The sequence below is a fragment of the Tamandua tetradactyla genome, chromosome 14 (assembly GCF_023851605.1).
Source record: "Tamandua tetradactyla isolate mTamTet1 chromosome 14, mTamTet1.pri, whole genome shotgun sequence".
NCBI classification, from domain to species: domain Eukaryota; kingdom Metazoa; phylum Chordata; class Mammalia; order Pilosa; family Myrmecophagidae; genus Tamandua; species Tamandua tetradactyla.
This window is the reverse complement of record NC_135340.1, coordinates 7,795,838-7,813,277: the sequence shown is the minus strand read 5'-3', so window position 1 is coordinate 7,813,277 and position 17,440 is coordinate 7,795,838. Positions and strand designations below refer to the sequence as shown.

The following is a 17,440-nucleotide window of genomic DNA, read 5'->3' as shown; positions in this document are numbered from 1 at the left end:
ATTTTCTCTTTTGTCTTGGGCATTTGATTATGTTAATAAGGCTATTTGGCAAGTGGGTTTTCTTCACTTATCTAAAGTTTTATGTTTACTTGTTTTGCATTGAATGTTCCTTTTTGCACTTAGTTTGTTCTTTTGCACATGGCGTGGATCTCACGTACAGGGTACAGTTTTATTTGAGGGTCTATTAAAAGCTTTGTGGGAGGCAGAGTTCTAGCCTGCCATGCCAGAGACCTGGGTTCATTCCTGGTGCCTGCCCGTGCCAAAAAAAAAAAAGCCATGTAGAGGTGCATGGGTAGTTCAGTGGCAGAACACCTGCTCACTTTGTGGGAGACTCAGGCTTGATTCCTAGACCAATTACCAGTTAAAAAAAAAAACCCAGAATAATTATAAAATGAGATCAAATTTTAAAAAATGCAGTAGTAGGCCCCAAACTCAGCAGGAGGCACTCAAGATATATTGGGAATGAATTCAGACTGGTGCCCATAGAAGAGAGAGAATAAAAATATATAAAAATGTAAGTATATAAAATATATCATTAAAAATTAAAAATAATAAGAAAATATAGAAAAATATATTAGGGGGAAAAAACTAGGCAGATAGGGTTTGCCAGGCTGCACTTACCCCTTTTTCCCAATACGTGGTGCTCCTGAGGCACCTCCTCCCCTCAGGCCCACTGTTTCCGGACTGTAGTAACCAGGTGGGAAAATGGCATGCATGGCGGGAGGGCTGCTCCCAGTGTGTGGCGGCTGGTCAGCCAGTACTGGCGCTTGGGACAGTGGAGCTGAGCAAAGCACCCAGGAAACAGCTGATTGCAGCACCCAGCGCCTGGCAGTTCCACGGTTCACTGTCCCCAATGGGACAGCTATTGACAGTGCCCAGGAGCATGACTTTTCACAGTGGAGGGCTAGGCACGCCTTTTGGCTCCCCACGGGCACTGCCAGGTGCGGATCCCATTGGGGTGTTTCCCTGCCAGCAGCTGTGGCAGGCTGGAGCAGAGGGACAGTCAGTTCCCTTTGATCCATACTTTCCCGCCCCCAGTAGAGGTCATGGCCTATCACACCAACCCTGCCTTTCCCCTCCTGATCTCCCCGCTTGTCTCTTCCCTATGAAGTATTCACTACTCCTCAACCACCCCTGGGACTGCAGTTCTGGTCATTTCTCCCCATCCCCTATCTTCTTCTGTGGAGCAGGTGTGAATCCAGCCTACCCTACTCTGCCATCGTCAGTTTGCTGTCTTTATGAAACTTGGCCTCCAGGCCTTTGTGATATCAGGAAAGTACAACAAAGAATACTTCAAGAAGAAAGTGGCATTTGCTAAACTCACTTGTTGCTGATCTCTTATTTGTAGTATAGTCAATTTCCCATTGTCATTATATGTAAAGATGGATAGTATGTTAGATAATTAGAGATCATTTGATTTTAGTATTTTATGGACTCTCTTGAGTCATTTTTTATTCTAATTAGACATTATATAAGCTGGTGAATTTTCATTTCCTGTGTGATCCTCTTCTGAATAATTAGAAATTGACCATATGTTTCAAAGATTGGAAGTTCAAAAGTAATTAAGAATGCCAATGAAAAATATTCTTAGCTTTGGTTTTTTTTCCATACTTTTTGCTGCCTAATTATCTAAAATTTCTGAGTTAATAGAAATAGAGAATGTGATATTAGTGAACATCTCTAGATCTTAAATGTTTATTGAAATTACTTCATTTCCTTGTAGGTCTGACATGTTGACAACATTTGGATCAAAACCTTGCCCAACAAGACTTTCCTCTGCAAAAAGTAAAAACTCTCAAATGGCTGAGCAGAGCTCCAGTGCAGGTATTCTATGACTGTTTTATACATAAAAATAATAACTTTTAGATGACATGAAAAATGATGGCATATAATCCCAATTTACAGTTTTAATTTTGTGCTTAGAATCAGCATCAATAATTTTTAACATCTTAAAATTCATTTTGGCAAGAGTAGATATATTATTTTTGGAAGAAAAATATTTACCTGAATAATTGATCCTCTCAAGCCCACAAGTAGACCTCTGCATGGCTACAGACTCCAGACATTATGATTTAATTAGTATAGGATACATCTTTTTTTTTTTAAAGCTTCCCTAGTGATTCTAATGTGCAGCAGAGTTTGAGAACCATTGCCATAGTTTGTGGCATCACAGAAGATAATTTCTTTTAAAAGTAATATTTAAATAGTAGTTAAGTTCAGGTATATCTTGTGTTAAGAATTTTATGAGTGACCTAGAAGTCTCTCATTTTAAGAGTCACTTTTTAGCACAATACTGTGTGATGGTAGCATGATACTATAAGTGTATGTAACAAAGCTAACTGTGTGTGTGGTTGAAAGAGGAAGGCTAGGTTGTGTATGTCACCAGAAGGAAAGCTAAAGCTTAAAACTTGTATAACTTAGTGAAACCTAGAGTGGATCATGCCAGTGATTAATTATACAAATATAAAGAAAGTTCTTACATGAACTAGAGTAAATGTATATCACTATTACAAGGTGTTAATGATAGGATGGTATATGGGAAGATTTCAATTAATGCAAAAATACAATTAATGCCAACTAAAGTCTGTGGTTAACAGTAACATTGTAATATTCTTTTGTTAATTGTAACAAAGGAATTATACCATAGATACTTATATTTAATAATGGCATTATACCTAACAATAGGGGGATATAGGAAGTATGGAATGTCTGTTTTTCCAGAAGAAATGAGAAGTTCTCATATTGACTGTGGTGTGAATGCAAAACTATGTGATTATGCCAAGGGCCATTGATTGTACACTCAACTTGGATTTTATGGTGTGTGCATAAAACAGTTTTTTGAAAAATCACTTTTCAGAAAATAGATTTTGTTATTAGTAATCAGTTAGCAGAAAAATACTTGAATTGTGGTTTGTTCAGAATGGGAACTTCAAGTAATTCTTCTTTATGATTAGTAAAATTATATTGAATTGTGGATGAAATGTGAGAAATTGGAAAACAGTTTATTTTTTCATGATCTCAGTGTGACAGACTTAACAACTCTAAGGTTTCTTTACCTTATGTAATAGATGCCTTATTAAAAAGCTGTTAGTAGGACGGGCCACGGTGGCTCAGCAGGCAGAGTTCTTGCCTGTCATGCTGGGACCTGGGTTCATTTCCCTGTGCCTGCCCGTATAAAAAAAAACCTAAGTATATATCTAATTGTTTGCTAAGATTTTAAATTTCTCCCTCCTAAATATCTGTTCATTTCATAGTCTCCATTGCCATTGCTTTAATTCACACTCTTCCACATTTCTTACCTACTCAGCCTGCTAAATTTTCTTGCCAGTGTCAGTCCCATTCCCTTCCAACCTATTCCCACAATGCAAGTCTCGCTCTGTTCCCCAGCCTGGATCAGTCAGGTCATGCTTCCATGATCTGGCCCGTGCTTACTTTTCCAGCCTCTTTTTCATGTTTCTTTTTCCTCTTCCATGTTCCAATTAAATCAAACCACCTTCACTACCATATGCTATCTCCTTACATTTATGCGTAGTATTTCTTATGGATGAAATCTGAATTCACACCAGTATTCAGCCCTGAAGACACAACTCAGTTGCTTTCTCTAGGAAGGCTTTCCTAACTTACAAACTTGATTACTGTATCTTTTGTATGCCATTACATCTTATACCAATCCGTATTATAGTTTTATTAACAGTTATTTTACTTTTCTTATACCATCAGAATCTTGACACCCTACCCCCAAAATTATTTCCCTTTGATTACCTACAAAGTGGCTGTCATAATCCTGAATGTCTGACTCTGTGCCTGGTGTATCAGCAGAGAGATGGCTACTCTACTAGGCACGGGAAGACTGTATGGGCTTTGGGATCTGAGAGACCCCTAGTTGGAATCCTAATTTGATAATTAATAACTGAATTCACACTGTGCAAAGTACTTAACTGCTTTGAAACTCAGTTCACTCATCTGATAATAAAAACCTTGCAAAGGGTAGTGAAAATTTAAGTATATAACATGTGTAAAGGAGCTACGGCATAACAGGCATTCAGTAAGCATTTGTTCCACTTATAGGGGAAACACAGATAAACACAATATATGAACTCATCTTTTAATCCTTTTTAACTCTGATTTTTCTAAAAAAAATTCTAATCTTCAAATGTTTATATAATTTTGAAGAGACGTCTAGTTGACAGATTTATCTAATTTGTCAAAATGGAAGACTCTTGGAAGAATGTCTTTGGAATAGAAAAAAAGAATGGATTTAGATAATATTTTGACTCTAGTTGTAAATGACCTTGTGAGTTACTTAAATATTAATAGAGTGATAAGTTTTATCATAGCGCTTATGCATTATTCTGTGTTTCCCAAGCTTGCCTAATCCTAGGAATCTCCTGGGGTGCATAATATAAATACAGATTCTGGGACCTCACCTAACACCAAATGAATCAATCTTCAAGGTTAGAAATCTTTGTTTTTAACATGAACTTTAGGTTTTTCTAGCATCAAACTTTAGAAGTACTACTATTACTGAATTCACTGTAAGATACTTTTAGTTTGATACTCTTAGTTAAATTTAACATGCTCTTAAAATACTAAGTTGCTAGGTCAGGATGATGAGCAAGTTCAAAAAAAGGCTTGGACACACTAGAGTAACCTTCCAGAAACCTACAACCTCCAGATGGATCCCTGGTTCAGATAAGTCCTGAAATCTAGCCCAGCCTCTCCAGAACATCAGATAGTTCCATCTCCCTACCCCATATTAGTGACAGACCCTCCCAATAAGAAAAATTTAAAATTGCCAGAGCCCAAACACCCCTAAAGAAAGGGATGCAAAGATCAAAGGTGATGGTAGAATTATATAGAGAAGATAGGATTTAATAAATGAATATGAATGCTGAATCATTAAATTGATATGTCTTTTAGTCTCCACTACTTTAGAGCAGCTAGAAGTAAAAACCTAAAATTGTGAAATTGTAACCCATGCCGAACTCTGAAATATGTCCTATAACATTTTGTGGTGCTGTGCTTTGAAATTTATAGCTTTTTTCTATATATGTTATTTTTTACATTAAAAGAGAAGGAAAAAAAAGTCGATTGTGATAAAAAAATATTTTAGCCCTCTAGCCTCCTATATTCTGAAGCAGCTAGAAGGAAAAATATGAGAGGATCGTATGGTAACCCATGACAAACTCTGGGATCTGTTGAAGAGTGCTTTGAAAACAATTGCTTTTTTCTTTCTTTGCTTTGTATGTATGTTATACTATACAATAAAAAAAGTGAAAAATAAAATTAAAAAAGACCTGGACATGGGAAGCTTCAGACCACTTCCCAAGGCAGCAACAATAAAGGTCTAATTGAAGAAGTGTATTTTGGTTTAAGGAGCCAAGAGGGGGCCAGATTTCTTGGTTCTCCAATTTGTATTGGGGCCAAACTGTATTGCAGTAGAAAATCAGACATTCAGGCCTGTGATCAGCAAGTGGCAGCATATTGAAATTTTTTAGTAGACATCCCAAGAGGGAATCCTTCAGAGGAGCAAACTGAATGTTGCCTGTGACAAAAATTAAGAAGAGAAAAGAGGAATGTGAGAGTTCAGAGGGTGATGAAGGGAAAATCCCTGCTCAAATCCTGACTATAAAGGGGCATCCCCCTATATAGAAGGGACTTGAGAAAAGAGGTGAGCTGGAAGATGGGCGTCCCACTCCATTTGAGTTGGGGTAAGAATGGAACTTCTCTCACTAAGTGCCCAGCGCTGGGGCTTTACTTCTGAAAATTGTTTATCTGGCCTGAAATGTCTTCTTGTGGGCTTACAGAAAGAATATCAACTCCCTGATCTAGTAGATGTGCCTGGATTGTGAAGGAGTTCCCCACCCCCCACATGGGCCACCAGAATGGTAGAAACTAGACACAGGAATAGACAGTAACCACATGAACAGCCCAGACACCCCTGGCTGGATGTCACATGCAGGTGACAAGTGCAGGAACGCTGACTGAAGATGGGAAGTGCAGAGGTGCTGAGTGGGACCACCTGCACATACCCAAGCCATGCCCCTCATCCTCTATAAAAGAATGAAGTTCTGCTTTACTTTAAAAAAATTTTTTTAAATACTAAGCTGCTCATTGTTTAGGGTTTTATATATTTGGATTTACATTTTTTGTTTATGTGGGATAGATTTTGTTGTATTTTAAATAAATAAGTGCTGCCTACAAGTTTATTTGGCATTGAGCTGGTAAAATGTAACAGTAATAATGCTCAGAGTGTCTGAAAAACAAAAAATAACAGCTATATAAAAATTATAAATCCAATCTGAATTCAACAATGTTTCTGATAAAGGTCTCCACATGCTTCCCATCATTCCCTATTACAGCGTGTTGTACTAAATTTCCTGAATAATACTCTAATAAACTTTTCTTCCTGTAACTTTAGATTATTGTCACCTATTAATAGAAAGCATTTTTGCCCAAAACTAATTTCTTCATGTAGCTTACTTGATGTATTAGCTATCAAAACTAAGAAGAATTCAGAAAGATATTCAGATTACTTCCAGAAGTTCTGTATTAGTTAACATCAAATATTTCTTAATTCTCTATGAACTGACTTAATGCCCTGTACCCTAGTCTTCTCTAGCCAAGCTGCAACCAGCCACCTCTTCTCCCACCACCCTGATTTATTAAAATATCCATAACATTATTTAAAACAAACAATATTTTATTAATATTTAACTCTCTAAATAGGAACTATATATAAATGGGCAGTGACACAAATGTTTATCATCTAGGATTTTTCATTTAGTGGTTCTAAATGTGGTTTAACAGCTGCATAGTGTTAGTATTTAAACATTCGATGGAGATTAAAATGTGGGGTATTTGTTAAAGTAGTTCAAAACTGTTTGTTTTTCTTTTAATTGGAAATAGAATAATATCTGTATATTTACTAGGCACTAGGTACTATCCTAAGCCCTTAACGTTTATTTTCTCATTTAATCCTTGAAACGGTTCTTAAAAAGATAGTATTATTACCAGATGAAGTGAAGCGTCTTCCCAGGTTCTCTGAGCAGATTAAGTATCAGCATTACAATTTAAAGCCAAATAGTATTATTCTAATTCCAAATTCTTAATTATTTGCAGTTTGCTACCTTACCAGCCAAACCAGAATAAGCCCATTACATGGAAGAGGAAAGAAAAGAGTGGAGAATATTGGCATCTCTCAGGCTACATTTTTAAAAATCCGAATGTTTAAAATTTTCATATGGGTGTTATTTTAGTTTCCTCGGCTACTCCAAGTAAATACATCATCAAGGCAATAGTCTTTTTCTGACTCCTCTGCCGGATGCACGACCCATGGTGGTGCCTGCTGGTCCCCTTCTGGGTTTCCCTGCTTTCATCTTGCTCCATTGTGAGCACACGCTCTTTCTCTCTCCCTCCTTTCCCCTCTTCTTCCTTCCCTCCCTCGCTCCCTCCCTCCCCTCCCCCTCCCCCCTTCCTCTCTCTCTCTCTCATTCTCATCCCATTTATAGAGGACTTCAGTGAAAACATTGAGTCCCGTCCCGAATGAGGCGGGTCACACCTTAACTAAAGCAGCCTCATCAGTAGGTCCTGCTTACAATGGGTCCACACCCTCACGAGTGGATTAACTTTTTTAGAGTGCGCTTGAGGTACATACAATTTCAAACCACCACATATATAAAGCTAAGAATTTCATTTAAACAATTAAATGCCTGTCATATTTTAGAAATATTTTTATATTTGATTATCTCTTTCAAACATTGAATTTTATATTTCATTGTAATTTTAAGACCTATTTAATGAAATGTTAGAGTAAAGCTTATAAATATTCTTGCCTTAGTAAAATAAGTATTACAGATTTTAAAATGGTTTAAAACTGTAAAAATTACTGTACTGTTGCATTTTCTAATATTATGTTACTGACCTTTCTAAAAGGTCAGAAAGCCAGATAGATTTAGAGGGGAGATATTTACCTGTCATTTAATAACTAATTCATTTAAATAAATATTTTATTTCGTAGGGATTGCAACATCTAACGTAAGCATAATTGGTCAACGTATGAACTATGGATATGGATGTGGCGATTTTGAGGATGATATGTCAAATGACATTATACCCAGTGTTTTAAAAATACAAAATAAGGAACACCCAAGACATTATAAGCATACAAAAGGTTAGTAAATTTCATGACAAGTTGATTTTTTTTTAACTTATGAACATTCCATTCTACATATATAATCAGTAATTCACAATATCATCACATAGTTGCATATTCATCATCATGATCATTTCTTAGAACATTTGCATCAGTTCAGAAAAAGAAATAAAAAGACAACAGAAAAAATTCATACATACCATACCCCGTACCCCTCCCTTTCATTGATCACTAACATTTCAGTCTAAATTTATTTTAACATTTGTTCCCCCTATTATTTATTTTTATTCCATATGTTTTACTCATCTGTTGATAAGGTAGATAAAAGGAGCATCAGATACAAGGTTTTCACAATCACACAGTCACATAGTGAAAGCTATGGTATTATACAATCATCTGCAAGAAACGTGGCTACTGAAACACAGCTCTACATTTTCAGGCAGTTCCCTCCAGCCTCTCCATTACATCTTGACTAACAAGGTGATATCTATTTAATGTCTAAGAATAACCTCCAGGATAACCTCTCGACTCTGTTTGGAATCTCTCAGCCATTGACATTTTATTTTGTCTCATTTCACTCTTCCCCCTTTTGGTCGAGAAGGTTTTCTCAATGCCTTGATGCTGAGTCTCAGCTCATTCTAGGATTTCTGTCCCACGTTGTCAGGAAGGTCCACCACCCTGAGTCATGTCCCACGTAGATGGGGGTGGGCAGTGAGTTTGCTTGTGTTGGCTGGAGAGAGAGGCCACATCTGAGCAACAAAAGAGGTTCTCTTGGGGGTGACTCTTAGGCTTCATTTTAAGTAGGCTAGACCTATCCTTTGTAGGGTTAAGTTTCATATGAACAAACCCCAAGATTGGGGGCTCAGCCTATTGCTTTGTTGTCCCCACTGCTTGTGACAATATCAAGAATTCAATCTGGGGAAATCGAATTTTCCCCCTTTCTCACCATTCCCTGAAGGGGACTTTACAGGTACTTTTTTATTTACTGTTCAAATCACTCTGGGATTTATCGGGCATCACTGTGGACAAACCAAGAAAATCTCATGCCCTACCCAAAGTTCCATGTACTTATTTATGGTGGTCAATTAAGCTGTCTACATAAGTTATATTAGGAAATGCACTAATGACAAGTTGATTTTAAGATTGAATGTTTGTGAATCTGAATCCTCCATAATAAAGAAAGATGAACTGAGAATTCTGAATTTTGAGACTTGTACTGATGTATTGTTGTGTAAATAATTTTGCCAAATTGTGGAACTTAGAAGTTTTTAATTGGTTTATGGGCTTTCCTGAGGAATCCCTGTAGGAGAAGCAGCCACCTGTGAGGTTAAAACTAGGAAATTCCTGCTATCTCCTCCAGAATGCATGCACATATATATATATATATATATACTCATATACTCACACAGAGTCTTTATAAGCATTTTACCACTAAAATGGGGTGGAGGAAATTGAACAAACGACTCCCAGATGCCTAGTTAGGTTGTAACCATGGAGTAAAGCTGTAGTGATGAGAGTCTAATTTCCCTGTGGTAGAACCTAGGAAAGCTTCTTTGTTATCACCAACTACTGTTAACTGTTTACATTCTTTTTAATATTTTGTCTTAGTAGGAGGTAGCCCTCTAACTGCTTTGACCATGTCTTCAGAGGTCCCATTGCAGCTGCATTTCTAATTTTTTATTTAAGTAGGGAAGAAGTTATTTTAGAGGTATAAATATTTAAGTAAATAAAGTAATTAGAATTCACTTATATGTAAGCCTTGTTATCTACCAGTAGGTAGTAAGAAACTGTCATAGTTTTTTTTTTTTTTTTTTTAAGGCAGGTCAACTTTCTTTTTTTTTTTGACAAGGAACTCTTAAAGTCACATATAATAATAAAAAAAAAAAAAACGAGAAACAGTATTTCAACCAAGAAGATGATCAATCTGTTAGAAAACAATGAGCTGAAGGTATGAATAGAAAAAACCAAATAGCCAACCAATAAATAAGACGTTTAGGCTCACTGCTAATTAGGGAAATCCAAATGAAAATAACAGTGGGCTGTTCCCAAAGAGGATCAGGACATTTTCTCATACCACTGTTGACTCCAGATTCCTACAGGCACAGTCATTCCAAGGCAAATCAACTTTTGAACTTTTTTATTTCTGATCATCCTAATTCATGAATTTTTAGTCATCATGTGTTTCAAAACATCTATATTTTGTGTGGAAGTAGCCCAAATTGAGTAAGAAGGAAACTTTGACTTTCTTTGTAAATTTATTTTTACAAATCTTAAAATTTAATTCTTCTTATAATTCAATCTCAGTTCTGTGTGGCAGAGATCAGTTGTGCATTGTTTTAACAAAAAGAATGACGGGGGCAGGCCACAGTGGCTCAGCAGGCAGACTTCTCGCCTGCCATGCCGGAGACCCGGGTTCAGTCCCCAGTGCCTGCCCAGGCAAAAAAAAAAAGAATGGCAGGTTTCTTTCATATTTTACTTATATGTTTTATTTCTCATAAAAAAAATGAAGGGCAAAAATTATCTCGAGGAGTTGATTCATATTCCTAACTTTTTACAATTTTTTCGCATTGCTTTGAAGTAATTGTTGAGTATGTTCATTTTCAGTTAGGAGATTCATTTTTTTGGACAGCAGAGCTGTATCTTTTGACCTATACTTAATTCTACTTGAGGAAATTACTTCACACTCATATTTCCACCTTTCTACTAAATATCTACTGAATATCTGGTTAATACAGGTTCAGCATGTTCAAAACCAAACTTATCTTCCTTTTCCAGATTTGCTCCCTTCCCTTCATCATCCATTTTTATTGGTATCGTTACCATTTTCCAAGTTATGGGGACTTAAAACTTTTGAATCATCTTTGTCTATTTCTCTCCACCCTCACAGTTCAGACAACAGCCCTCCTACCAATTCTTCATGAAGAATTCTAACTTTATGTCTCTGTTGCCACAGCTGTTATTTGGGCTTTCATTACCTCTTCTCTGGATAATTACAGTAGTCCTCTGGCAAGACACTTTGCCCCTTATTTCATTCCTTTTAAATCCAGACTGCATACTCTTCAAGAATTATCTTTTTTAAGTACAGTCATTATCTCTTCTATACTCAAAACTTTGCGTGGTTCCTTATTTCCCAGAGAATGAAGTACCTGCTTTGTCGCATGACTTCTTAAAAAAATTTTTTTTAATCATGATAAAATATATATAACAATTATTTCAACCATTTTAAGTGGACAGTACTTTGATAATACTGTGTAACTTTCATTGCTTTTTGCAGACTGCTTGCATCATCCCAAACCTAAATTCATTCATTTAGCAATGTCCCCATTTCCCCACCCTTCGTAACCATTATTCTACTTTCTGTCTCTAAGAATTTGCTTATTCTGAATATATAATATAAGATAAATCATTCAATATTTATTATGTCTACCTTATGTCATTCAACATGCAGTCTTAAAGGTTCATGTTGTAACATGTACCAGTCCTTCATTTCTTTTTATAGCTGAATAATAATCTATTTTATGATTTGGTGGTTTAAAGCTGTATTTACTCCAGAAAGACATGTTCTTAAAGTTAATCCATTCCTATGGGTGTAAACCCATTGTTAGTAGGATCTTTTGATGAGGCAACTTCAGTTAAGATATGACCCACCTCATTCAGAGCGGGACTTAATCCTTTCATTAGAGTCTTTTGTAAATGGAATGAATACAGAGAGAAAAGAAAGTCATGGAAGCAAAGAAGCTGAAATCAAAGAAACCCAGAAGAGAAGAGAGAGTACCAGCAGATAAACCACCATGGGCCTTGCCAGGTGGCAGAGGAACCAAGGATTACCAGCATCTGGTCTTCAGGAAGAAAGCATTGCCTTGATGATGCCTTGATTTGGACATTATCATGGCATGGAACTGTAAGCTAATACCCATTGTTTAAGTCACGGCATTTCATGGTGCCTGGTTTAAGCAATCTAGGAAACTAAAACATATTGATATAACCCCATTTTGTTTAGCCATTTATCTGTTGATGGACACTTGGATTGCCTCTACCTTTTGGCTATTGTGAATCATGCTGCAGTGAGCATTGGTATACAAATATCTATGCAAATTTCTGCTTTCATTTCTTTTGATTATATGCCTAGAAGTGGAATTATTAGGTCATATTGCAGTTCTATTCTTAACTTTCTGAGGAACCAGCAAACATTTTCACAGTGACTGTACCATTTTTAGTTCCTCCCAACAGTGTTCCAGGATTCCTGTTTCTCTTACAAACTCATCAGCACTTGTTATTTTTTAAACATTTATTATTTTTATTGCAATTTTATTGAGATATATTCACACTACCATAGAATCTGTCCAACGTATACAATAATGGCTCCCAATATCATCACATAGTTGTACACTTGTTCTTTTTTGTTTTTTAATAATAGCCGTTCTGGTGGAAGTGAGGTGGCAGCTCCTTGTGGTTTTGATTTTTATTTCTCTTAAGACTAAAGATGCTGAGTGTCTTTTCATTCTTTATTGACCATTTGTCTATCTTAGGAGAAATATCTGTTCAAGTTCTTTGATCATTTCTTAATTGGGTTGTTTGTCTTTTTGTTGTTGAATTGTGGGGGTTCTTTATATAATCTGGATATTAAACCCTTATCAGATATACGGTTTCTACATATTTTTTCCGATCTGTAAGTTATCTTTTCACTTTAGAGAGAATTTACTTTTGCCGTTTAACCATTGTTTTCTGTATGTCTTATATATTTTTGTTCTTAAATTGCTCCATTATTGCCTTGTTTTTTCTGTTGATATTTATTTGCTTTTTGTGGTTTGCCATTTTGATTTCCATCTATTTCCTTTTATTTTCTTAGTGGTTACCTTTGTAATTACAATTAACATCTTAAACTAATAAAAACTTAGTTCAACTAGTACCAACCTAGTTTCAGAAGTATTTAGACTCTATCATATATAGCTCCATCCATCCTCTTTCTATATTTTTATTTTCCCTGATTCCATATTTATACATTACATTGTATGCCCATTAGCATAGATTTAATTTTTTTTTTACATATTTGCTTGTTAAATCATGGTGGGAGAAGAGGGCAGCCGTGAAGCAGTTACAAACCCAGAGTACATTAATACAGGATTTTATATTTACCTATGTAGTTACCTTTACCAATGTTCTTTATTTCTTCTTATGGCTTTAAGTTGCTTTCTAATGTCCTTTTATTTCAGCCTGAAGGACTCCCTTTAGCATTTCTTGTAGTGCAGGTCTTCTGGTAATGAGCTCTTTCAGCTTTCATTTATCTATAAATCTCCTAATTCCTCCCTCATTTTGAAAGATAATTTTTCTGGATACGGAACTCTTAGTTGATAACTATTTTCTTTAAGGACATTAAATACATCATGCCACTCCCTTTTAGCCTCCTTGGGTTCTGATGAGAAAACTGTTACTCTTATTGAGTATGCCTTGTAAGTGACAAGTCGATTCTTCTCTTTGCTTCAAAATGTTCTCTTTGACCTTGTATTCGGACAGGTTTACTATACTGTGTCTTGGTGTAGCTCTCTTAAGAGTGTCCTGCTTGCTGTTTGTTGAGTCTCCTGAGTGTGTATATTCAAGTCTTTCATCAGATTTGGAAAGTTTTAGGCTGTTGTTTCTTCAAACACTTTTTATGTTTTTATGCCTCTTTCTTTCTCTCTTATCCTTCTGGGACTCCAGTGATATGTATGTTAGTACCCTTGACAATGTCCACAGCCCCTTAGGCCCTGTTCACGTTTCTTCATTATTTGTATTTTCTATTTCTCACCCTGGATAATTTCAATTCACTTGTCAAGTTCGCTGTTCCTTTCTTCTGTTCAAATCTGTCTGATGAATTTTTCCTTTCAATTACTGTGCTTTGCATCTCCAAAATTTGACTCCTTTTTATAATTTGTCTCTTTTACTTTATTCACACAAGATTTTCCTAATTTCCTCTAGTTCTTTGTATATGGATTCCTTCAGCTCATTGAACATATTTAAAATAGTTGAATTAAAGTCTTTGACTGGTAGTTCCAGTATATAGAGGGATGGTTTCTGGCACATTCTTTTTTTTCCTGTGAATGGGCCATACTTTGCTGTTTCTTTGAGTATTTTGCAATTTCTTGTTGAGAACTGGACATTCTAAGTACTATGTTGTTATAACCTTGGAAATTTAGTACTTCCACTCTTGTGGGAATTCTAGGATTTTGTTGTTGAGAGCAAGAGCTATCAATTTGTGACTGTTCCAATATATTTTTGCTCTGAAACAGGAAATAGAATGAGAAAAAGAAGAAAAAATAGTACTGCCTTTTTAAGACTCTCCTGCCACTTTTGTTTTAGGAGGAGTTGGAATGATGCCCCGCCCCCCAGTGTTGGCCCCCCCAGCCATCTGTAGTAGCTGATCAGCGATCTGACTCCACACCCCAGGATTTTGGAGGGTTAGGTTCCTATAGCCCACCCTGGAACTAGCAGCAAGCTAAACTAGGAGTCCAGGCTGCTACCTGTCACATCCCTTGGGTGTTGAAGAGTCTAGCAACTGTACAGAGAATGAAATTTACCAAGATTTACCATGGTTTACCAGCCTCTTTCTCCAGTTCTTCCCTGGCTGCTGTATAATGTTCCACTAATGCCAGAGTTCTAATATGATTGATTCAAAAGTTCCTGCCATTGGTGGTGGTTTTGTTAGAGGGACTGATTCCTGGAGCTTCTTATTCTGCTGTCTTCCCCCAACTCTAGGCGTGACTTTTAAGACCTTTAATAAACTTGCCTCAGCTTCATTTTTTTGGATTGCCTCGTACTATTACTGTTTTCGTGCCTGTGTTCTAGCATCCTTAATACAAGAAGTTTTCTTAGTTTATATGTACAACCTGATTAGAATAGTCCTTCCTGAATTTAATGTGTGGAGATCATTTGGCTTTTCAAATACTGACATGAAAACCACATCTTCAGAAATCTTCACATTCCCAATCTGGAGTAGTCTTTTCTTCTTGTGTTCCCTCATTCTACCTTAGAATTAATTATTCATGCATGTCTCATATCTTCCATATTAAATTTCTTAAGAATAAGTTACTTGAGAGTAAAGATATGTCCTAGTTATCTTTTTATCTCTGTTATGCTTTGTTAACTCTTTAGATAATTTTTATAATTATGATGTAACTCTATCTATCCTTAGAACATTTAAAATAAACTCTTTATGTGCAAAAATATATATATCTTTTTGTACATAATGTTACTCATTGAACACAGATTAAAGGAATAGCATGGTAATGAGCCAGTCACTCAAAAATTGCATTATCAAATAATTAGGTTAAAATGAATATTGAGTGTAATACTGAAAGGAATAAGATTTCTAAAATATATGTGTGAATAAGTTCATTTGACAAGAAACCTCAGTTTTTTTTAGGATTATTCTCAGAACCATATCCTCCTCTTCTCATCCTTCTCCACTGCTGACTAGCATCACAATCTGGAGCACCAATTAATGACTTTGGAAAGTGATTAATGATGCATGCTTGGAGTGTTGGTAAACTAGATCCCACATGTTAATATTTTCTCTCTTTCTCTATTTAAATGAACTGGACAGAAGTAAGGAGAGATTATATAAGGATTGTATATGTGTGAAGAATTCTTTAACTATGTTTTTCTTTATATTTTAGAATTGAGATTTAATGAGCAATGTTGCATTCAACATTTCCTTATTTAGGAGAAAATATAGTGCAAAAGTAAAAAAGACATTAAAAATGATTATTTATATCAGCCTCTCTGATAAATGAAGTTAAACTACTTAAAAGATAACATGTCCTTAGTATTTTTTTTTCATCATGAAATTTGTATAATTATTCAATCATTTTTTGTTTGCAGATTTTGTTTATGGACTATTGTTGGGAAAATGGCTCCATTTTACTGAAATATGCTCCCCTTTATATCTCCCCACCCCCAATCCACTCTGGCCACCTTTCTCTTGTTTTTCTGTCATTTGGTGTGTAGTATAAGAATGCACACAATTTTGATTATTTCAAACTAAAATAAGGTAAATGTGAAAAATTATCAAAAACATGGGTTTCTTTACACTCTGCCATGTTCGCATAAAACCAGAACAACTCATTTGCCTTAGCAGGTTTGTAAAATAATCTGCTTATTTCTTTTTAATAATTAGGTAGTTAATTAAACTTATAAGTAGTTAACTGCTTTTCTTTCATAGGCTCTAAAATAATTATAAGTTTGCTTTTCATTTTCTCTTTGATACATTTATCTAGTATATTTATTGAATACATACTATGTGCCATGCTCTGGAAAAGAATGATAAATCAAAAACAGATACAGGTCCTGCCCCCATGGACCTTACAGTCTAGTTAAATAATCACAAACTGACATAAAAGTTAACCTAAAAAACTACAGGATCTGTAAGATGAGCCAGATCTATTTTGGGTAATTAGAGTAAACTTTCCTTCACGGACTTTCCTTCACGATTATGCTTTTATTTCTGCATTGTCACTCTGTGATTATGTCCTACCCCAATTCGGGAATGTGTAAGCTCCTTAAAGGAAGAAAGATTGCTTTTCTCAAAAGTACCTGATCTGTATTAGGTATTATAAGTATTTATTAAGTTAATGGACATATGTAAATCAGTAAATTATAAACTCTTTGACTAGTTGAAATAAAATTTCAACCTTAAATAGCCACTTTATAATAGAATTAAAATACTATGTAAGGTCAGGCCGTGGTGGCTCAGCAGGCAGAATTCTTGCCTGCCATGCTGGAGACCTGGGTTTGATTCCTGGTGCCTGCCCATGCAAAAAATAAAATAAAATACTGTCTTATAAGTAACTGTTTAAATGTAGGGTTTGCGTTTTTGGTTTTTTGTATATGTTTGTTGTTGTTTTTTTTTATGATTTACAGGGTCGTCATCAAATTTACCACACATTTCCAGTTTTGACTTCACATCCACAAATACTTTATCAGAAGATTCAGTAGTAGTTGTTGGAAAAGGTATTTCAAAGTTATTTAGCTTTTTAATTGAATGTATTATTGACGCATAAGCATATTGGAAAGAATAGGGAAGAGCATAATTCAGGTGTTTAATAGAATTTCTTTTTTAATACCTTATTCAATGGAAAGAATTAGAGGTGAATATGCTCATTCACATTTTTATCTTCTAAAGAAAGTAACGCAAATTTATGTCAATTTTTGGAGAGATATACTATGTGATTAACAGCTTTAGTTTTAGGTACTTCTAAGACAGTTTTAGGATAGTTTAAATTCAAGTGGTAGTCCTTAATTATTAGCTTG

At 35.5% G+C, this 17,440-nt stretch overlaps 1 protein-coding gene across 7 annotated transcripts in view; it reads left to right on the top strand.

The window, feature by feature from the left end:
* Positions 1-17,440, top strand: part of TOGARAM1 (TOG array regulator of axonemal microtubules 1) — a 138,243-nt gene that overhangs the window by 62,596 nt on the left and 58,207 nt on the right. For 6 of the 7 annotated variants that reach the window (XM_077126862.1, XM_077126863.1, XM_077126867.1 and 3 more), the window contains 3 exons: positions 1,724-1,824; positions 8,021-8,173; positions 17,051-17,140. In XM_077126862.1, coding sequence (XP_076982977.1) covers positions 1,724-1,824; positions 8,021-8,173; positions 17,051-17,140 — 344 coding nt within the window. The remainder of the gene's footprint in view (positions 1-1,723; positions 1,825-8,020; positions 8,174-17,050; positions 17,141-17,440) is intronic. The other variant, XM_077126864.1, reaches the window with a different exon arrangement.